The 22,639-nt window shown below is 41.5% G+C and overlaps 1 protein-coding gene and 1 long non-coding RNA gene across 2 annotated transcripts; both read left to right on the top strand.

The window, feature by feature from the left end:
- Window positions 1-1,432: 1,432 nt before the first annotated feature.
- Window positions 1,433-14,820, top strand: LOC145450202 (glycogen phosphorylase, brain form-like). Its single transcript, XM_080328710.1, has 21 exons — window positions 1,433-1,479; window positions 5,977-6,185; window positions 6,251-6,346; window positions 7,376-7,528; window positions 7,587-7,734; window positions 7,801-7,937; window positions 7,996-8,136; window positions 8,196-8,307; window positions 8,378-8,460; window positions 8,518-8,661; window positions 8,720-8,959; window positions 9,736-9,899; window positions 9,962-10,091; window positions 10,153-10,254; window positions 10,516-10,596; window positions 10,656-10,781; window positions 10,851-10,972; window positions 11,028-11,127; window positions 11,678-11,820; window positions 11,896-12,103; window positions 14,458-14,820. The coding sequence occupies exons 3-21, from the start codon at window positions 6,254-6,256 to the stop codon at window positions 14,641-14,643; spliced, it is 2,613 nt and encodes an 870-aa protein (XP_080184836.1). The 5' UTR covers window positions 1,433-1,479; window positions 5,977-6,185; window positions 6,251-6,253; the 3' UTR covers window positions 14,644-14,820.
- Window positions 14,821-19,035: 4,215 nt separating this feature from the next.
- On the top strand, window positions 19,036-20,505 carry LOC145450234 (uncharacterized). Its single transcript, XR_013918457.1, has 2 exons — window positions 19,036-19,311; window positions 20,314-20,505. It is a non-coding gene; the product is annotated as an uncharacterized LOC145450234 (long non-coding RNA).
- Window positions 20,506-22,639: the final 2,134 nt, after the last annotated feature.

The following is a 22,639-nucleotide window of genomic DNA, read 5'->3' on the forward strand; positions in this document are numbered from 1 at the left end:
TTTTCCATTGTGTCGCATGCTCAATTGCTCATGTGTCGGGCAACCGTTTTTGTCAATATTTTATTGCAGTATCATACATTGAGTTCAAATTGATTTCAGTTCTTTTGTCTGCAGAACATACATGTTCAAGCATAAGAGCAAGTGTAGTAATGTCTCTATTTTCCGAAAATATATAGCTACACTAAATATAAATTTTACGATCCACAATTTTTGTTATTTACGTATACTCTTCGCGCAGTGTTGAAACCGTATTAGATACGACTTCTCCGTATTGCTCTCCGCCCAAATTTAGGGCCTTATAATATGGGACAGGGAGACATGCCATGGTATTCTCTAAAACGGGGACTTCTAGTGAACAAAGGGTTAGTCTCGCATTTTCATATCAATACTATAATTTGCATCGCATGATGTGGACAAATACTTATTCTGTCGAAAATTGATACCTCCTTGGATGCATCAATACGAATCAAGCTCTCTGCACCTTTCGCATAGCTCAATTTGCAGCTTTTGACAGTCCATGCGAACGAATTAAAACTGTTTTCAAAACTACTTCTTACTTGAGTAGGTTTAAAGTCAGTCAATTCTACTTCTACTTCAAGTAGTTTTAACTGGCTTATGGAAGAAGTACTTCTACCCGTATTTGAGTAGATTATTTCTTCACTACTTCTACTGCTACTTGAGTAGCTTTCTTGACTACTTTGACCACCTCTGCTAAATGCTAATGCGTCGTGGTCCTAAAATCGTTCACATAATACCAATACTCAATGCAGCTGCTCCCTCTGGCGGTTGACTAATAATTCTACAATTTACCAATGTGGTAGGCCGAGAATATATTGATTGGTGTCCAATCTCAGCAATCTGTACCGAATAATAAAACCATTCTCAAACAGTCACACGAACGTGCGATGTAGCCGAAAATATAGCCGATACTAACGTAATGTTATTGTTCCCTAGAAGACGTCACAACTAGTATCTCCACCACAAGGCAATGACTATCGACTATATATCTATAACTGACAACCTATTGAGATATCCATTATAGGCTACCTATTTAATTTCAACCACCGCGAAGACGGCATAATAAGCACAGTGTTAATATTAATATCGTCTCGTGCTCTTCCTCGGAATCAGCGTGCATGATATCCAGAATACAGTCCATTTTCGTTGTAAATCTAAACTGTCCCAGCATGGAGTCTGGCTGGAAGAGGTAAACTGTCGGAACGGAGGCCTGATTGCATCGGGTATAATCAACAAAATATCTGATCTGTTGAGCTCGCCAAGTGTTGACGGTATACGCATTTGGCGCCAGTGTCGGAAATGCTGTCGTTTGACGTTCTGGGTATATTTATTTTCATTTTTGTTGTAGTCAAGTCTGTTATTTCAATGCTTTCGCGCAGGGATATCTTGAAACTAGATATCCCTGGCTTTCGCGGAAGATAAAGACAGGCAATGGAACAAAACCGAAAAAATCTGCAACGGGTAAGTACTATAGGCTATAAAATTTTAGATCGACGTTCTGAGTATAACGATGATTTAAGGCAAATGCCTGGACTCAAAGTGCAGCACGACACACGGACTTATCGGTAACCACCGCTTCGAGATTGTAATATTCTTTCAAAATATGTACCGTATAGAGAAGAGATAACAGTGGCGCTACTATCAAATATATTTAGTCTTCTATAAGCACAATCCACTGTCAGATACGAAATTCTTTGAACCCGCGATCGGAAGATTCCTTCGTTTTCATGATATTTCTGCGAGATAAGTGAGTTAGTGTAATGCTGATGCGTATCGGAAAGTCGTGACTCGTGGGTTCGATCCCCGGCTGGGTCAAACCAAAGACTGAAAAACTGGTATCCGCGGTTATGCGGTTATCCTGCTGTGCACGGATGTCGGATAGCATGGGGAAGAAAATACGGTGGTGCAGATTATAGATGACCTTGCTTGAAGGCCGTATCGCATCTCGGTGGTGCAGGCGAAAATGAATCTGCTCTCTTTCTCTTTCTGCCAAAGGCCAAGTAAACTCTGGAATATATTGCCGTTGGTCGGCTCCTGCAAGCAGCATGCGGTTTTCGGCATGAAAAGAAGTACGAATTGAGAGTAGGCTGACCCGGATGCGCACTGGACAAGCGACGAAACGAGAAATCCGACCGCAATTATGCAATATGCATGTTTAGGAGATTAGCATACGCTCCTGTGTTATGCATGGAACGGTGACCGTAGGGCTACTTCCTGCATTCCACATTCTACCTGGGCTGAAGTTGCGAGAGTTTGCGACAATTGGTTCCCAATTTCAAACTGCCCGGAGCTTTGATGTAGGCCTACATTGCATATAATCCACAATCGCGTTCGTTTCACTGCTCGATCGTCCATCTGCTGTTGGGTTGTAATTTCAGATAGGGATGAGGAGTAGGCCTATGATAGGCTTACCATATTTTGGAAATGGAAAAAGAGGACACTTTTTCAGAAATTTCATACATGCAAAACTGGAGACGAAGAATTCTCAGAAACCGGTAAATTTTTCCCACTACGTGATCGGTTGCCTAAAAAAAAGGTATTCACTTTCGCTCAGAGCTCAAAATAACGTTTTTAACTCCACGTTGCCAGGTGGATGACTGAGCGAAAAGAAGACCTTTTTTTTCTTTTCGCTCAGAGCTAAAATCACCGCTTCTCCCTCCGAAATACCCGCCAGAGCGTCACTTCTCGGCTAATTTGCGGCATATCGCTCGCAATTTCATCTAAATCTGGCCTAAATTTTCAAAAAGGAGGACAAAATCTCAAAAAAGAGGACAAAAGGGCGTCCTCCGAGGACACTTTCAAAAAAGTCAAAAGAGGACAAATCCTCTTGAAAGAGGACGTATGGTAAGCCTATAGGGCCTTATGAACTATGACCGCTCTTCGTGAATATTTTTAGGTTAACGCATTCGCGGTTGACAGCCACCAATAAATTGTTCCGTTTCTATTAGGGCCTCCGGAATCCTCATTGTCGCGGGCTTCTTGATGATCGCCAGTGTTGGTCTTGAAATCACAAAGGAATATATCCGCAACTGGCGCAGAATTGCTAATGGCGATGTTCGGTATTGCGGCAATGATGTTCTATTATCATACTGTCCTACACTATGACATGATCTAGTATCCTGGTAGTTTGACCTCTGAATATCATCCTAGCTAGAGTGTCCTATGTGGGTGAACTTCTGTCACACCACTTCTTTATGCACTCATCTTTACCGAAAAAAAAGTGGTAATTATATCAGGGTCGTTAATGTTGAAATCCATAGTGCTCTTTCCTTATGAATGATTTTTTACCACGCGCGTCCACGTCGTCCAAATATCATATGATCGACCGAAAAGATCATCGCTCTATAAAATATGCCGGACCTGATGTGTGGAACAGTATTCCGCCGGCCATCCGACAGTCGACGAGCATGTCCACATTCAAGTCAAAATACAAGCAATTACTATTAAATAAATACAGTGCATCCTCAAGATTACCGGACCACGACTGACCTATCGATATCGCTTCCCATGACATGCCGCCCTATTCTGGTCGCTTTCTTTTTCTATACTGTATTCTTTACTTTCATTCAGTGTGCATGCCTCCTCTTTACTACGCCTAGGCAGCACCGTAACTGCCGCACCCCAAACCCCCCCAATTGGGGGGGCCCGAGCTCGAAGGGGGCCCCAAATTATTTCGTGAATTAGCATAAATTATAGAGTATTTTTTGAAAATTTATGCAATTTTTTCCAAAATTTTTCGCGCTCCGCGCGATTTAAAGTTGCCAAATATCTTCATTATTTGGTACTCTTCCCCCAAGAAAAAACACGCAAGATTTATAGAAATGGACATATCGGCGTTGGCCATTAACACGCCACTACGCACCAAGATATATAACGATTTTGAGCTTATTCCATGCGACTCCAAGAAGTGTGCCAGAACGATCGGCAGCGCGAAAAGCTTGGCCGAAACGGACTGCCCGAAAACTTCGTTATATATACAAAATAATAGGTTTAATTGTCCATAGGCGCCTAAATGACTGGCGCCATATGTTCCTGCCTTGGCAATCTGAACCTCATAAGACACATACCATCCAGCAGGAAAAATATATGCCAGTGAAGAAATAGCAATTTGAAATCGTGTGCGTCTTTTAGTTTAGTACGTTTCAGCGATTCTATATTTTTGATATAGCAGACAGGAGGTCACGAAATAAAATCATGTAACGAAGTCATACCAACGGGTCCGCCCGCCCGAAGATGTTTAATTATTATTTACGGGCCCTACAGTTTCCGGTAAATCTGATAACGTGAGCAGAGAGGACAAGATATTGATAGCAATATTAATGCAATTCCCGATCTTATTGACCGATTATATAATGAATTATCGAAAATTTTCGCGCTTCGAGCTGGCTCACTAAACAGTGCATCTAATTTCGTGGCAAAAGCGAACACTGTGATGTTTATCACCCTATGAGAACCCCAAACCCAATTTTTGTGGGGGGGGGGGCGGGCTGACGAAGTGCTGTTTCGTTCGTGCCAACGGGTACGCCCGAAGATGTCTAATTATTATTGGGCGGTCCTACGTTTTAAAACAGACCTCGCTCAGCTCTACCGGTAAATCTGATTACGTGAGTAGAGAGAGGATCAAAATTGATAGCAGTATATATGTAATTCCCGGTCATATTGGCCGATTCAATCATGATTTACTGAAATTTTTCGCGCGTCTAGGCGGGAAAAGCTGACCCACAAAACGGACACTCAATGCCCATGTAAAAAAGCGTCAAAAAGCGGATAGCCGAAGGGGGGTCTGGGGGGCGAAGCCCCCCAGAAGTTATGTTTATCACCCTATGGGGGGCCCAAGGCCAACGTTTTGGGAGGGGGCCTGACGAAGTGCTGTTACGGCCCTGCGCCTAGGCCAAGGTGGGTGTCTGATTCCATTGACAAATCCAAGTCGCTTCGACATCTTCCTGTCTATTCATTGTATCGCATTTTTTGTGGTGTATTGAACTGATAAAATTGCTAATAAACCAATGATGATGATGTTGGCTACTCCGAAAATTCAATGAACTGCACACTGCCCACTGCCCAGTGCCCATGCACAGCTGGGGGCTTGTCGTTGCAGCACTCAACAACTAGTGAGGCACTGTAGGCTGTGTTGCGCACCTAGCCACGATACGTATTATTCCGTGTCTGGCGAAAAGCAACGATTGTCATCACGACTGTGGCTGACTAGCGTATGATTATAGAATGTTTACATTCTATAGTATGATCGTTACGTGCGCACTGAAGAGCCCCGAGGTAACCTCTGGCTGTGCAGTGTGTATATTTTGTATGTAAACAATCTGGGCTAGACTAACTGGTATGCAATGTTTCGTCTACTGTCGTCGGCCTATCCGGATTAGACTTTCTTCGATGAAGCAAGTAATTTAGGAATCACATTTCGGGTTATAAATGTGAAGTAAATATGATTCCTCTAACACTCGACTGATTATGGCGTGATAATCGAAAAAATTTACTCCGACGAAAGTCCGGTAACCGGTTTGGCTTGATATCGACGAACGCAGCGCAGACACCTCGAAAGCAAATCAGTGCAGCACCAGCAGCAGCGGCGTATACGTGACCTTTCGCGCAAAATCGCTCGTCCCATCGTCACCTATAGTCATGATAGGAAAGGGCGGATATTCGTTGCTCATTCATAGGATTCGTGCGCTGGAGTGGTATTGGGATGTCTAGCTGTAGGTGTTATCCTTGTTGACGCGAAACTGCTGTCTCAGAAAGATTGGCTGCGATATTTTACCCATGATAACAGCACATGATCATTTTTAAGGCTCTTTCTGGATACTGTGCTCAGTTTACTGGCAGTTCTTGATAAAGCGAGTTGTAGATTAATGCATCGTTCGTTTCCTTTGTGAGAGTCCTCACTCTTGATAAAGACAAACTTTGTTAATAAATAACCACTTGTTTGTACTCTAATAAATGCAGGTCGTGTGACAGTGACTGATAAAAAACCCACAAAAGCCCCAATTCTGGGTAAAGCCCCAATTCTGGGTAGACTGTTTAAGTCGAAAAAAGCTGATAAGCCTGCAGGCACTGAGAAAGTTTCAACGCGGACTGTCAAACCCGGGTCATCCGTTGGTCCACAGAAAAAAGGCCACCCGTCCGGAGCTCGCAGCAAAACAACTCGCTTGGCTGTGAGTATATGAATGTCAATTCTTCTGTGTTTTTTTTTTATCAATATGAGTTCATTGTTATGAAGCCCATGGCTCAAAAACCATCTTCCGACCATGACAAGCGCAAGCAGATATCTGTACGAGGAGTAGCGTCATTGGACAATGTTGCAGAAATAAGCAAAGTACGTGAATTTCATGCATTATACGCGCGTTATCTGTATCAACAAATCTCATGCACGTACCAAATGCGCAAAATACTTAGGATAAATGATGTTTATCCTAGGGCAAGTTTTTGCAACCTTTTTTATAGCTTCCGGCAGCTTTCTAAATACTCGTAAGATATGTAGAATGCTGTTTTAAGCTGTTTGAAGGAATCTTATAGTTTTTTTTTTGCAACTTTTGTCCATTTTTTTCATGCAACTCTTTGCAACATTTTGCAACTTTTTCGATTTTTCATGAAAGTATTTTCGGTTTTGGTGAAATACACGGCCAAACTCGACTGAAACACCGTAAATCAGCACCGAAGTACGGGTATTTTGGGAGCTGAACCGGTAAATTGACCTTTTTTTTAGTCAACCGAGCAAAATGTGGTCTTTTAGTGCAACTATTGCAACTTTTGTCAAAAATGAATAAATAAATGCTACTTTCCGCGGATTTAACTGCAACAAAAACTTGTCCTATTATCACTGTGTGGGGATTTCGAATATCAGCACTGGATTTCGTGCATTGCAAAATGACTTCAAGCTACATAAATTTGTGTAGCAAATTTTTAAAATATATGTGTTACCGCATGTCTCCCAATATAAATCACTGTCGCAATTATAAATATCAACACGGTATGCAAGATGAAGGTTTCACCTCTGTGCTATGTAGCCTATGAGGGGACACTACAAGTAGCGTACACATAGTTACTACACTGGCTGGTTTTTTACTTTTGCACGAATTGCATTTGAATTGAATTAGATATTATGTCTTCATCCTCTCCGTCCTGAAGCGATGCCTCTATCGATTCATATTATTGGTATCTTCTAGCCCCAATCAATAGCAATGCCGCTGTGCTTCAATGTCTTATTTCAATAGGCAGGATGACATTGATTCGATGTATATTATGAAACCGAGTTCACAATTATGGCATCTAAAGCGTTCCATAGAAATGTACCGGATTTGATGTGTAAATCTTGATTCAATCGTTTCGCCGTTTTGATTTTTAGGCGTTCAATCGCCATCTGCATTTTACACTCGTCAAAGATCGCATCGTCGCAACACACAGGGATTATTACTTCGCGTTGGCCGAAACTGTGAGGGACCATCTCGTGGGAAGATGGATTCGTACCCAGCAATATTATTACGAGAAAGACCCAAAGGTATAAACTCTGAAATGCTCTTTGTCTTTCCGCATAAATAGACAGCTTGAATTTGTAGAGAGTGTACTATCTTTCTTTGGAATTCTACATGGGTCGCACTCTCCAAAACACAATGCTCAACTTAGGCGTTCAAAATGCGTGCGACGAAGCAATGTATCAATTGGGACTTGATATTGAGGAGCTGCAAGAGCTAGAAGAAGATGCGGGTATAGAAATGTTTTGGCGTTTCTAATTCACTATATTTATCATCCTACTTCATATAATCTTCATAGGTCTGGGCAATGGCGGTCTCGGAAGGTTAGCTGCTTGCTTTTTGGACTCTATGGCTACTTTAGGGATGGCGTCCTATGGATATGGTATACGTTACGAGTATGGAATATTCAATCAGAAGATTCGACAAGGATATCAGGTACTTGACTTTCTTCATAGGCCAATATTTCGTTAGTTGGTGCAGTACGTTATTTTAGGTAGAGGAAGCTGATGATTGGCTTCGCTTCGGCAATCCTTGGGAGAAGGCAAGACCAGAATACATGATCCCAGTACCATTCTATGGCCGGGTTGAGAATCCCAACGGCTGGGATGGTCCTAGCAACTGGTGCGATACGACGGTACGTACCTAATATTTTGTCAGTCCGTTGATGGAGTGTGACACTTTTAGTCTTCGTAGACCACGTACGCTATGCCATACGATACTGCGACTCCTGGATATGGAAACAACACTGTGAACACGCTTCGTTTGTGGAGTGCAAAATCTCCGAATTCTTTCAATTTGGATGTGTGTAAGTACAATTGTGAACTTGTACCTCGAGTGAGACTTGTGTGGTATTCATGCTGTTACATATGTTTCAGTCAACACTGGGGATTACATCAACGCAGTGTGCGATCGCAATAGAGCAGAGAATATTTCCAGAGTTCTTTATCCCAACGACAATGTGAGTTGATAAACAAATCCTAGTTTACGTGTTCCTTTTGTAAACGATTGTTTTCAGTTCTTTGAAGGAAAAGAACTGCGTCTGAAGCAGGAATATTTTGTGGTTGCTGCGACCCTTCATGATATCATTCGTAGATTTAAATCGTCAACATTTGGTTGCCGGGACAAGGTTCGCACATCGTTCGAAGCCTTCCCTGGTAAGGTACGGCCTATTTTCGATTACAGTAATACGTGTGCTGTACGTAACATATTGCTTCAAGGTTGCGATACAACTCAACGATACACACCCGTCGCTGGCTATCCCTGAGCTGATGCGGATACTCCTCGATGTCGAGAAGATGGATTGGGACAAAGCGTGGGAAATCGTCTATCGCACATGCGCTTACACGAATCATACCATCCTTCCGGAGGCTCTGGAGAGGTGGACTGTGTCGATGCTGGAACACATGCTACCGCGACACCTTCAAATCATCTATCTCATCAATTCGAAGCACCTCGAGGTAAGTCGTGATGTGCGGTTTGGTATCTTGAAACCTGAGGTCGAAAAATTACTGGTAGTTCGAAGTATACGGGACAAGGCATCATAGATTTTAGCACTGGAGTGCGAACATGAAAGGTATAGCTATTGAATATCTGAAGTTGTAGATGAGTGATTAACACTGGCTGAAACTACTCCACAGCTGTCGATGATACTTGAGTACTGGAAGTAGAAGTAGTGTAGACTTGCTGAAACTAGTAGTGTGGACTTGCTGAGACTACTTTGAAAGTACAGAACTAGAGGTCTTGAAATTACTTGCACAACACATGGTACACATACTTTTGTCAGTCAATCGCCAGTTACCACGTCAAAACATGTTACATCTTAGACTCGGCTAACACAGATCAACTATCATTGCTCTGAGTGCCGACATCTTGCTCAGAAATGGGCGTAAATCCATCCAAACACTGTAGTTAAAACTGAAGCTCGAATGTATCGAGTAGTTTGATTTGGACCTGGCAAGTCGAAGTGATCTTGAAGAACTTGATGGAGTACCACAAGTACCTACTTTAGTACATATTATTGACTTTCAAGATGCAATGTTGAATCCGAGGTTGGCAATTGCTAGCACATGAAGTACAGTACTTGGATTGATTCGATTAGCTACACCTACGAGTTCTTTGTTTTTGAGTTACCGAGTTGTCTTTATGTGTGGAATTATTGTGTAAATTGTAGATTATTGTTAGATCACAAATTAGTTGTAACATTTTTATTCACATTCCGGACGTTGCTTTTCAGACCGTGAAGAAAATCTTCCCAGACGATCCTTCCGCTATCAAGAGGATGTCGCTGATCGAGGAAGAAGGGGAGAAGCGCGTCAACATGGCCCACTTGTGCATCGTCGGGTCTCACGTGGTCAACGGTGTGGCCGCGATTCACTCGCAGATTCTCAAAGACCGAACGTAATTGAAAACGTGTTTGGTTTTGATATATATAATCCGTCTCATTTGCGGTCCTGTTTCAGCTTCCACGACTTTTACGTCATGTCTCAGAAATTGGGCCAGACGAAAAAATTTCAGAACAAGACGAACGGAGTCACGCCGAGAAGGTGGCTGCTTCTATGCAATCCTGGATTGGCCGATCTGGTTGCGGAGGTAAGCGATTTTGTTGAGAGGCAGGAAATCGAACGTTAATTTCGATGCAAATGTTGTTCAGAAACTGGGAGAGGAATGGCCGAAAAAGTTGGATCAGCTCACGAAACTGTGGGATTTGCACAAGGATGATAAATTCATCAACGATGTGGCCAAGATCAAACAGGTGCGTTTGCGATCAATTCTTGATTGATTTTGTTTAAGTGAAGTAGTGAACAGTTTAAATAATGCTTGGTGTTGCTTTCGCTTAGCAGATTTTTTCATTACATCTGTCTTCTGGGTTACGGAAATTTTTCTACGCAGTCTTGAACACTTTCCGGTCATTATTCAAGTGTAATATTACAATGCTACTACTTACGTCACTGCCCGGTTTGTGTCGTTGATTGCTTTATGTATTGCAAACCTCATTCTCAAATTTGCTGCACAGGAGAACAAGTTAAAGCTGGCGAATTACATCGAAAAGGAATGGGGTATGAAAATAAACCCGCAATCCATGTTTGATATTCAGGTCTGCAGGGCATCTAAATCTTCCTGGCATTAAGAATGATTTCGCGTTATCTCTCGCAGGTGAAAAGGATTCACGAATACAAACGTCAGCTCATGAACGCTCTCCATATCATAGTGATGTATAACAGAATCAAAGCCAACCCGAACGGCGATTTTGTTCCCAGAACTATCATGATTGGTGGAAAGGTAATTGCGGGAATAAACAAGACTCTTGGAAAGTGCCATCTCCTACCCTCTTATTTGCTATTTGAATAGGCTGCTCCTGGTTATCACACCGCGAAAATGATCATCAAGCTCATCACGAGCATTGGCGACAAAGTGAATAACGATCCGGTCGTAGGAGACTTATTGAAAGTTGTGTTTTTGGAGAATTACAGGTTTGTTTGGTGCGGAAGTCCTTCGGGTTTTGTGCTCAACCCTATTATTTGCCAGAGTTTCTCTCGCCGAAAAGGTGATTCCGGCGGCAGACTTGTCTGAGCAGATATCTACTGCTGGCACGGAAGCTTCTGGTACCGGAAACATGAAATTTATGGTGGGTTATTGGATACGTGTCTGGTATCGTTTCTTCCAATTTTGCTACTAATGGGAAAAGTAAAATGTTCTAACCAATATGTACTGTATTTGAGTGCTTCCTGAGTTTGTGCTGCTTTATATCTACGTCCGTCATTATTGATTTAGTTTGGGTGCGGTGATTTGTGTACTTCTAATCCTAATTGAGTATTAATTGTAAAGATACAAATCGAGCTGCGAAAGATCATCTTTGAGAGTACTCGAATTGCTGTATACCAGGGCTGTAACGAAGTCACATGTCGATCACTGTAATAGTAAAGTTAAGTCGTTTTCTATTCACCATCGAGTCAAGTCCGTGTGTAGTGGCCCGAGTACGAGTCGTTGTGTTTTGACTCGAGCCTGAGACCAAGTCATTATTTTCACTGTTCAGTTTTCAGTTCAATCCGGTGATATTCGCTTTTCCAACTCTTCTCGAGTGATAAAGAACGGCTCGCATTTTAAATATAGTAATTTTCCTCAGTCCGTCAACCTAGCATTCCGCAGGGCAATTTTGAGACTTCATTGTGTAACAGATGAATGGAGCTCTTACCATTGGAACTTTGGACGGCGCCAACGTCGAGATGGCTGAAGAATTAGAAAAACTCGCTAAAGGTCCTGAGCCGGAAAATATCTTCATTTTCGGAATGCAAGTTCATGAGGTCAACGAGTTGGACAGGTATTTGAGTGAATTTCAAGCGATTTTCCAAACACCTGGTTACACCTGGTAAAACCAAACTTCTATCTCGAGCAGCAAGGGTTACAATCCGCGAGAGTACTACGAAAAGTCTCCGGAATTGAAGATGGCGATCGATCAGATCTCGGGCGGGTTTTTCTCTCCCGAGCAGCCGGCGATGTTCAAAGAGTTGATGGACCATTTGCTGAACCACGACAGATTCAAGCTGATGGCGGATTTCGACGCTTACGTGCAATGCCAAGATAAAGTCAACGCCGTGTACAAGGTGGAATTAGTTTCCTGAAACTTGAACTTGAAACTTCCATTATAATTTAGCAAGAATTGTCCAATATCTACGCATGTTATTCTTTTTCGAATTCTAAATTCTTACTACTCTTTCCGCACACGTGTTCGTAGGGGGCCTCCTAACTTGATCATCGACATCAGGGCGGACCAACCCAAGGTTTTGAGTGGCCCGAGAGGTAATTTCCGAAATCTCTAATGTTATCAAAAATGGATTGCACAGACTGTGAACTTGTGAGGCCAACCAAATATTTGATTAGTCTGGCCGCAACACTTTAGATTAGATGACTAAAATATCAGTTCCGACGCATTGGCAGATTCATGAGTTCGTCACATATTGGTAGATATATGTAGACTACAATAAAGCGCAATAATTTACGATTGATTTATCAAAAGTAAAAATTTTCTGCACGCTTCGCGCAACATGTTGTCACTCGATTTGTTGCTTTTATTATTGTTGCCCCTTCGTGAAAATGAAAGAACGCCTAATGTAGGGTTGCCATACGTCCGGAATTTCCCGGACAAGTCCGGAATTTCACTGTTCAAACTAGCGTCCGGGAGGAATTTCTAAAATATGCCAACTGTCCGGAATTTTGAAGACTTGACGTAGGCTCATAATTTTTTTCGTAAATCAACATAAAAATATTATTTTTTCGAATATCTAGGCTGATGCATGATGTTTTGCTTCGCGCTGCGCGCGATTTACTATCGCATTTATTGATGTTAATGAGGACTACCACCCTCGCAAAAAATGCAATATGATATAAATATTAACAACCTTCATTTACTGGAATAAGCCTAATTGTAATCGCAATTATAGGAGATCGGTATATTCCTAGAGATCGTTAAGGCCATTCAAATGCTTTATTCAAAGATAGTGGTTCCAAACGTGGGGATCGTTTGCCTTTATTCTGGGGTTCGCGAATATGTTGAACGTCATCAGCTTCCGAAATAGCCCGTAAGTCTGGGCAAAGGTGATGACTTCCTTCAAATTTTTATCTGGGCCAAGGAACATTTAGCAAATTGGAAATGGAGTCGCGACCATAAAATGTTGGAAACCACGGGATGTGGGGAGTTTATAAAGCTCCGTGGTGTGCACCGGCATAAGGCTGACATGAACATGACTTAACGATGTTCAATTACGCTCCCTTTATTTTCGAACTCATCATCCTTCACCACACCAGCTCTACCACTAACCCTGATCATGTGGGCGGGGAGTAGTAACTATATATTAATACATGAAACTTGACCAATATTATTGACAGAAGTCATCCAAAAAATTTACCGACTAGATGCATATAGAAACCAGATTTATATAGCAAGCCCCTCCTTCCAGAAGTTGCATCGATTACCCGGCCTGTGGTGGGCTCAAAATGATTGTTTATTTGGGCGGAAAGGGGCTGAAAAATCGTGGTCTCGGTCCTGGTTACACAACACACAGCCACATCAGGGATATATAGAACTCCTTCTATATATCCCTGAGCCACATACTCCTGAACCGGATCGTGACCACCTCTATTCTATGAGCAAAGCTTCGCTATTGTGACGTCATAACTCATTTTGAACTCCACTAGTGGGGGCTAAAGAGTTTCCGGAATTTGGGTCACAGAAATATGGTAACCCTAGCCTAATGCATCAGATTGAATCTAACTATATTCGCGATTACGAGACAGAGCGTCGTTCAACATATGCGACTTTGCGTTTGCACTCGCAGAAAGACCGTCGACTATGAAACCTAGGCACAAATTGATTGACGCATGTTGGTCGAAACTTTCGATATCGATATGTCCAGACGCCAATAGCCCAGTCCTTGCAAACAGGTGATATGCAGCAGGCCCGAAATATAGTCGGGTGACAATATTATTGATCTGTGAACTTCATAAAATTTTCGCGCTTCGCGCGGCTAGTGGCCCGCACAACAGTTCGTCAATCGAATGTGGCCCTTTGGCTAAAAAGGTTGGCCAGCCCTGATCGACATAGTCGTCAAGGAGTTAACTGAAATATTGGAGGGGTGTCATTGTTGTCACAATCGCATTCTTTATAGGGGGCCTTTGAGCTTGTCAACAATGTGTCGCGTCACAGATTCACTGACGTCGTGAACACAATGAACTCGCAACGTTTTGGTCGAATATGATCGTTATTGATGGGTGGCCTTGGTTTATTTGCACTATTCGAGATCTTTTGCAAGGGACATCTAGGATTTCCGTGCCAGCTTTCAGGACCATTTTGTTTTTGCGTTACCGGAACCCCTAAATCGTAGAATTCTAGGTCGCGTTATTTACCTAGTGCAACTCCCCACTTAAGGAGATTTAATTTATTGTGATATTTCTTTTGCAGGATCCGAAAGAATGGACCAGCCGCTGTATCTGTAACATCGCGGCATCTGGAAAGTTCTCCAGTGACCGAACCATTTCCGAGTACGCCAGAGAGATCTGGGGTATCGAACCACGTCCGGATTCCAAAATCCCGGCCCCACACGAAGCCCTGGTACGTTCCGATCAGGCCGCGTTCGAGGATTATTGATTCGATCTTCGGTTGCAGACATGCTCGTTCTGTTTGGCGTTTTGGTTGTGTACGTTCATATAATGCACAATTCGCTTTAAATATATATTGAATGTAGTAATTTTTGTCACTGCCGGCGCGCTCGCTGTGTCTGTTGTTCAAATAAATGGATCACTTTGTCTGGGATCATGCACGGAATGGGCTGTTCGGTTTTATTTTTTGCAGGCATGGGGTGGAATGCCGAGTTACCGCTATCACATGCATGGTCAAACCGCGATTGTCGAGCTAAAATTTGACATCCTCAGTTCCGTTGGCGCAGTGTGCTCTTGATAGCAAACTGCAGTGAAATGATGAGTTGTCACAGCGAAACCCAACAGGACACCAAAGTTACGGGGTTGAAAATTGTTCCCTAAATTTGTCTAAATAGCAGGTAAAAGAACATGTGTAAGAAAATACAATGTTTTTCCTAGTACTATATTTCATCCTATGAAAAGTCAGGGTTCAGGGATTTTCAATCTCACATTTTTTATGACCGGGGAAATAATTCTGGAAACCGCGGGATGACGTGTTACATGTTAGCGTTTGTGATCATGATTGACGCGGGAAACTGGCCGACGCGATTTTCTTCGTTTAATAAGATTACTGTGAAACCAGCCACGCTGACAAATTCCGGGTTTGCATAAGCTTTCGACTTGGTCGTTCATTTTTTTACTTTCAAAACCGCACATAATGCATTTACGGTGGTAAAATTTACCACCGACTCAAACTCCAGACATTTTCATTATACCAGTGGCGGCTCGTCCTATAGGGCAACTGGGGCATTGCCCCACCTAAAATTCTGTTCAATAACAATTCTTTACCATTTATAGATGCACACCTATCTATATAAACCGAAATCACAGCGAAAATCGTATACTTCTTGTCCTTTCGCTTGTAAATGCCCATATATAGCGAAGTCTATGCGAAAATCAAATTCTCTTATGTGTTTTCGCTTTGCGAATGCCTAGCCGGGGCTTGCCCCGGTAGCGCTCATAACAAGCTTTCACTGTATATTCTCTCAAAACCGCGCATAATAAAGAAACGGTGATTTACTCTCTCCTATTCATAAAATTACCGAGCAACCGGGGCACGATAGCTCTGTGCCCTTAAGGTGTGATGTAACAATCGTATCTATAGCTGAACTCTGTTACCGTCATATGCGTTTAGTCGACCTTTGTTGGTATAGGTCGATTTTAATGGGGTTTCACACCATGAAAACTCTTGAAACTTGTTATGTCATGTCGTGATGGTGGTATTTAACACTGCCCCAAGTTTCAGGGTTTCTACTTAAGGTTTAGGGAAGTAATTCCGTTTCCGAAGTTGAGTGTGTGCTGATCCGTCATGTATCGCAAACAGATTTTACTCAAAAGCCGGTATTGGTATCCATTGGTTTTGACGGTGTTCAATACTGAGATCGGTTATGACATTTGGCACGGTAAGTCTTAATGTTAGTATCGAACGCTGTACCAAGTTTTAAGTTTGTCACTGAACTGTGTTAGTGGTAATTTCGTTTCCTAATTCGAGTGAGAGCTGACTCGTCATTTGTCGCTAACAGATTATACGCAAAGCCGGTATTGGTCTCTATTGATTTTAACGATGCTCCTTACCTAGATCCGTCATAAGCTTTTGCACGGTATGTCTTGATTTTAGTATCGAACGCTGTGTCAAGTCTCAAGGTTGACACTCAATGATTAGGGCAGTAATTTCGTTATCAAGGTTGAGTATGGTAAAGATGTGCTCCGATCTGACACTTTAGCCTACAACACATTGCGGATTTCACGCAAAAGCCGGTGTATCTGCGGTAACGTTAAGTGAGATGATGATATCATTCTCAGTTTGCATTCAAATATTTACTTTGATCGTATATTCTCCAATGTCAATTTCACCGTGAAATTGTGGCCTTCAAGCCATTTGCGTACAACCCCTCGTCACTTGATCAGCCTGTTCCTCAGTAAATTTTACGCAAAATTCGGTGTTGGTCTGTTCGCATTAATTTTGACAGTGTACCATACCGAAAAGGGCCATGAGGCCACTTCTCGATAATGTCATGTGACAGTGTACCAAGTTTAAGGCTTTCATCCACGTATTTATTCGGTAATATATCTTTCAAAGGCGATTTCGCAGCAGACCTATAAGACAGTAATAAAAACGTATGTGTCGTGTTACAGTCTCCAGTTTCAAGGCCAAAATCTCTTATGCTGTACCGAGACCAAATTTCCGAGGCTGCTATTCTTAGTCCTTTACAATGATGTTTTGGATTCAATAGGACAGGCCCAATCTATGAGATAACAATTGCGTATCTGTCCGAATTCGTTGACCTTTCCAATTAGGCTTACGCTATCTCTCGAGTTATAGTCATTTCCATTTCTGCAGATAATTAGTCAGGTCTAATGCGAACATGAACCGTGTTGAATCTTTGTTCCGTACGCCGTTTACGCAGTTACCACACTTCAAGTCACAGCTCACCAGCGGACCTCTCGTGGCACATACGTTAAAATCACTGTTGCCGGGAAATTCATGTTACCGTATCATCATTAAGTTACTTGTTTACGTTGGAAAACGCCATTGTGACGTCATCTTGATAAAAAGTCGCTTGCAGCCCTTGCCCCACCAGCCGATATTGTCACGAGCCGCCACTGCATTATACCGACTCCAACTCCGACTCGTGAGTCTTTAAACGTACCGACTCCGACTCTGGTTATTTTCTCAAGAGAACTCCGACTTCAACAGTATTACCAATTTACTTCGAAAACTATGTGACGAAACCACAGTGATGAGTGATGACTATGACTATCATATTACCATTAAATGCAAACATAAGATTAACGATGGCATGCCAAATCGTTTCATTGTGACACAGCTCGAATTATTCACCCTGCAATTAACATGGAAGAATGCCCATTCAAATATCCTTCCTTTTTTCATATTTTATAAGTTTTTATAGCATGGACTCTCTAATATTCTAATATGTATGAATCATTCAAACATTACATATATCCAATCCTGTATAATTAAAATGTAGATAAAACAATCGAAGTGTAGCTCTCGTGCAACTAATACAGATATGTAACTTACTAATTTTCTCATTACACACTATATACTGATTACAAGCACACATACACTCTCACTACTAATAAACATTGGTCAGAAACGCAATTAGGAAGTAGTGACATAGCATATGTCTAGTCTACATGCACTTACTCAAGTATTCTTGGTCTAGGACTTGCAGTCTTTCTTAGTCATTTGTTCGACCCAAGCAGCTATGCTACACTAAACACTACAAATATTTTTAATTTTGTCAAGTGGGAAGCAGCAGTGGTTACACTCTTAGAAATATTCGTAGATTTACCCAAATTATACCGGTAAATTTGTCCCGTCAGTTATATTAACGGTAAATGCCCGTTAAATTAATATACGGACACGTCAAAAGTAAATTTACTTGTTTTTAGAGGGTAAAAATATTACAGATTAAATTCGTAGAAGCAATTTACGGGATAACCAGTATTTCAGATTTACTTTTGGATTTGTAAAAGCAATTTACTGGATAATAAGTATTCCGGATTTACTTTTGCATTCGTAAAAGCGATTTACTGGATAATCATTATTTGCAACATTGCTATTGCACTTACAATTCGATCATTTTACACGCTTACGGTCTTATGGACCTATATATATGTGATTTTCTTCATTACATCATGTTTCAATCATCAAGCAAATTACGACATCGATGGCCGTGCTGAATGCTAATCGGTGAATGGCATCCGAACATTTGGGCATTGCAGATACCATCGTTTATATCGCTCTATAAATAGTATCCTTTGAGACTGCAAGGTCTAGCAATAGTAGCATGCCAAGCGAATTTGGTATGTTATGTAGTTTTACTGCAGGTATTATCTTTTGTGTAATTATCTGTTGGACCAGTTCTGCCACCATTGTAGACTCCTTAACGCATGTATGATGCAAACTATATATCGAAACACTGGAGCTGGTGTTTAGCCGCCATGCTCCTTTGCCATTGCGACGAGAGTAGTATACGTCCTTTACCTTTTTCCTGCGAATGGCCTTATGAATTGTTTGATCATGAATTCGTAGCTGCTCGAGCGAACAGTACATTGTGACGTCATACATATTCCAGACATAGCGGCGTCAGACGTCAGACATATCTGAGCCTGAGCACGTGCGGCTGAATGTTCCGAGATAGATATTATATCGACGCGATGTTTTCGTATTGGATAATGACAAGATGCGTTGCTGTAAGATATTGAGGGTTTCGAAGCCACAGCTTAACTCTAGCTTTAGAATATTGCAGGTGTTGATAGCAGATATTGTAGGTAATAGGTATAGCAGTGTCCGAGCTCAAACCTGGCAAGTTATTCTCAATCCTGTTTCTGAAGACGTATGTATTTTCGTTACAGTTTAATGGTGAACAGAAGCTATGGCTTATAAGAATGTATTACATTTTCTGACATTGAACTACACGAAAATGGAAGCGTTATGGCATTATGAATCATGACGTCGAATGCTTATGTGATAGAAAGGGATCATTTCGCCTCTCGCTTCTAGCACGGTGCCGTGCGAAATACATTGGACGTGCGATGCAAAGGAATATTGCCAGAAAAGTTTGCAATCACGCTGGAAAAGATGATTCAGGTACGAAGTCCTAGGCCAGGGGTATCAAACTCAACTTGCATCGCTGGCCGGATTCAAACTTTCAAACCGCTCGCGGGGCGGATCAGTCAAATCATTCCAAAATGTTACGGTACATCAAAACGCCCGACCTTACTTTTTGCTTGAATAGTTTATTATCAATCCTGTATACATTTTGGTATATTACATAACATTCACGATCATATATGGATGTATTCTAGCAGCACCTTTACTCGCAAACAACGGAATTTTGGCAAAAATTCACAAAGATTGATCGTTTGAATTCTACCGCTAAAACACTGACTCTAACGACGGAATAAGCTGACATATTTGTATGCTCCCTTTGTTTTATTCGTAATCTGCCGTTAATTCATCGTATGCGCTTTGAGGAACACAAGTGATTTAATTGCAAACGCAGACGTTAGAATATGGCTCATTATTAATCGTCATTCGGGTTTCTCTGTCTGTCTGGGGCCTTTGAGTAGTGATACAGCAGTGCGACCAAATATATTTGAATTGTATTTTTTATAACTAATATATTCTCCATGCGACCTGCATATAACAGTTTTTTTCTTCACTTCACGAATAACTACTTTTTGGCTCATTTCTTCATAAAAATAAGAACTCAGTGTGCAGTTTTGGAAATGGATGTCATTATCACCAACTTGTTCCTGATGATGACTAGAGTAAAACCACAACACCACTGTCGGATAATTATATCACGGTCTATGATCTTGACATTTGTGGCCTTGCGGGAAGTATTTCTTACAATAATATCTCAACATTTGTTAGAAAATGTGCTGGGTAATACAGGGGTTTTTCAAACTACTCAGAATTTCTTCGCAGGCCGCATGCGGCCTACGGGCCTTATGTTCGACACCGCTATCCTAGGCCATCATTATTCGAGAAATTGACAAGAATATGAAAAGTCGCAGTATGTCATACTATAGCGTCTCAAAGTTTCCAAATTGTAACTGTGTTGATGACTGCATAATCTTTGTTCAGATTATAGAAGAACCTACAAAAGAGCATGGCCCAAAGTACAGTCCTTCAACTGCTGCTGAAGTTTTGATGAAGCCCTCTTCATTCAGGCAGTTGCTGACTGATGATCTCCACAAGAAAGACTGGATTTTCGTCATTATCCACACTTACTTTTTTTTACGTGTTCCCGCACCAAATAAACCTGATTCAAATTTACTGGTCTCAGGAACGTAAAACTGCTGCAAGGGACCAGACGAGTATATTGATATTACTGCAGATTTCTGTTACCTTTAGTTACAGAAATTTTCTGTAAAATTTCCTACGGTCAGCATATGTAAAATCATATTACGGGGAGAGTTATTTCGAATTTACTGGTCTCATCAGCGTAAAACTGCTGCACTGGACCAGACCAGTAACTTGGTATTACACCCGTTTTCCGTTACATCACGTAACGGGAATTTTCCGTAAAAATTTCAACAGTCAGTCTTTGTAAGAATAAATTACGGTCAATAATATTTACGGGAAAATATTTTTCAAATTTACCGGTCTCAGAGTCGTAAAACTGCTGCCAGGACCAGACCAGTAATTTGGCATAGAATATTTTTAACAGTGTATATTTACATCAATTTTACAATTTTACAAAACAATTTTACTGTGTCAGAGTATCATGGTATATAATTCCAAAAATTGCATCAATTTGTGACTGCATATTGGGATTTTTTCCTCTATGCAACTATTTTAGTTATTATTAGTAATTTAATAATACCTTTGAAAGCAATTGTTTTCATAATAAAGAAGTTGCAGTCGGAGTCAGTTTTTCCACGACTCCGACTCCAGCCACTATAGTTTTCACGACTCCGACTCTGACTCCGACTCCTAGGCGTGCTAAAAAGAGACTCCGAATCCGACTTCATAAAGCGAAAATTAACCAAACATCGACTTCGACTCCACAGCCCTGTACAATTCACAATGCTATGTAATGAACAGATAGGAGGCAGAAACGACCAGCTGCGGTGTCTTGTTCTGGCATCCACCTCGGCCTAGCCTCCGATGTCACGGTCTTTTCGATGTTAATCTATATTCTTCGGTATTCCCAGACGCTCCACCTTTAATTTTTCATCGCATCTTTTTTTCTGGGCGTTTTTGTCGCCGTAAGAAAAGCGACATGGAGGTACGAGGAGCCCAGAATAACCTCCGACGAAGGGACTTGAACCCTGCCGACGCTCACCAGTCCCGCATGCGACAGTATTTTGCTTTCTGCCGTTCTTTGAAATGTTGATTCAGTTCTGGGCTGGCGAAAGCGGGAACCATATTCCTCTGACAGGGTGCCGCAAGACAGGGCCAAAAAGACTGGGCAGTTGAGCATCACTGATCTAATGCGCGGAGGTGGTCAGTAACGAAGTACTTCTACTTTTTGGAAGTACTCAAGTAGTTTTCTTCTACTTCTGGTACTTACTCAAGTAGATCTGATTTATCTTCTTCTACTTCTACTTCGTAATATTTTGTGTCTACTTACTTTCTTTTCGCCATTTTTAGTTTGTCAAGTAGAAGTAGTTTAACCCCCCAATACGAAAGATTGTCTGAGGAATTTCGGGGCTGTTTTCCCGGAGTACCAACCTTTAATATTCATAAAATTCGAGTAAAGCCCAGAAATTTTGTCGCGCTTCGCGCACAGTAGTTGTGGGGTTACAAATATGTGTTCACGAAAGTATCAGTGAATATAATTTAGGTACCGGATTGCTTGATTCCGCTCCCACCGCATTGTCGCCCATATCAAATATTCCATCACAGTAAATATGGCTCACCATAACGTTTGAAACTACCGTTTCGCAATCTAGCAATTACCTCTCATATCGTAATCTAGCAGCCCATGATGTGTCCTGCTAATCTGGAAAATCAGGCTTTTTTAAAACGTTACACCTGTTTTAGCATATCACCTTCGAAGCTTTATGGACAAAAGACATGAAATATATTTTCCGCTTTTTAGAAGTGGTATTTGTATTTCACTTTCAATTACGAGTATCATACATTGAGTTCAAATTGATTTCAGTTCTTTTGTCTGCAGAACATACATGTTGAAGCATAAAAGCAAGTGTAGTAATGCCTCTATTTTCCGAAAAAAGCCACACTAAATATAAATTTTACGATCCACAATATTTGTTATTTACGTATACTATTCGCACAAAGTGTTCAAACCGTATTAGATACACGACTTCTCCGTATTTCTCTTCGCCTAAATTTAGGGCCTTATAATATGGGGCAGGGCGTCATGGTATTCTCTAAAACGGGGTCTTCCAGTAAACAAAGGGTTAGTCTCGCATTTTCATATCAATACTATAATTTGCATCCC

The sequence above is a fragment of the Botryllus schlosseri genome, chromosome 11 (genome assembly GCF_051294905.1).
Source record: "Botryllus schlosseri isolate E-star chromosome 11, Bs_hap1, whole genome shotgun sequence".
NCBI lineage: Eukaryota > Metazoa > Chordata > Ascidiacea > Stolidobranchia > Styelidae > Botryllus > Botryllus schlosseri.

What these genes read in the sequence shown, in the direction of transcription:
- LOC145450202 (XM_080328710.1), top strand. Translation starts at nt 6,254, where the DNA reads ATGGCTCAAAAACCATCTTCCGACCATGACAAGCGCAAGCAGATATCT. An exon ending in TCGAAGCCTTCCCTGGTAAG is followed by an intron (nt 8,662 to 8,719) that starts GTACGGCCTATT and finishes TATTGCTTCAAG; the next exon opens with GTTGCGATACAACTCAACGA. An exon ending in CAGATTCTCAAAGACCGAAC is followed by an intron (nt 9,900 to 9,961) that starts GTAATTGAAAAC and finishes GTCCTGTTTCAG; the next exon opens with CTTCCACGACTTTTACGTCA.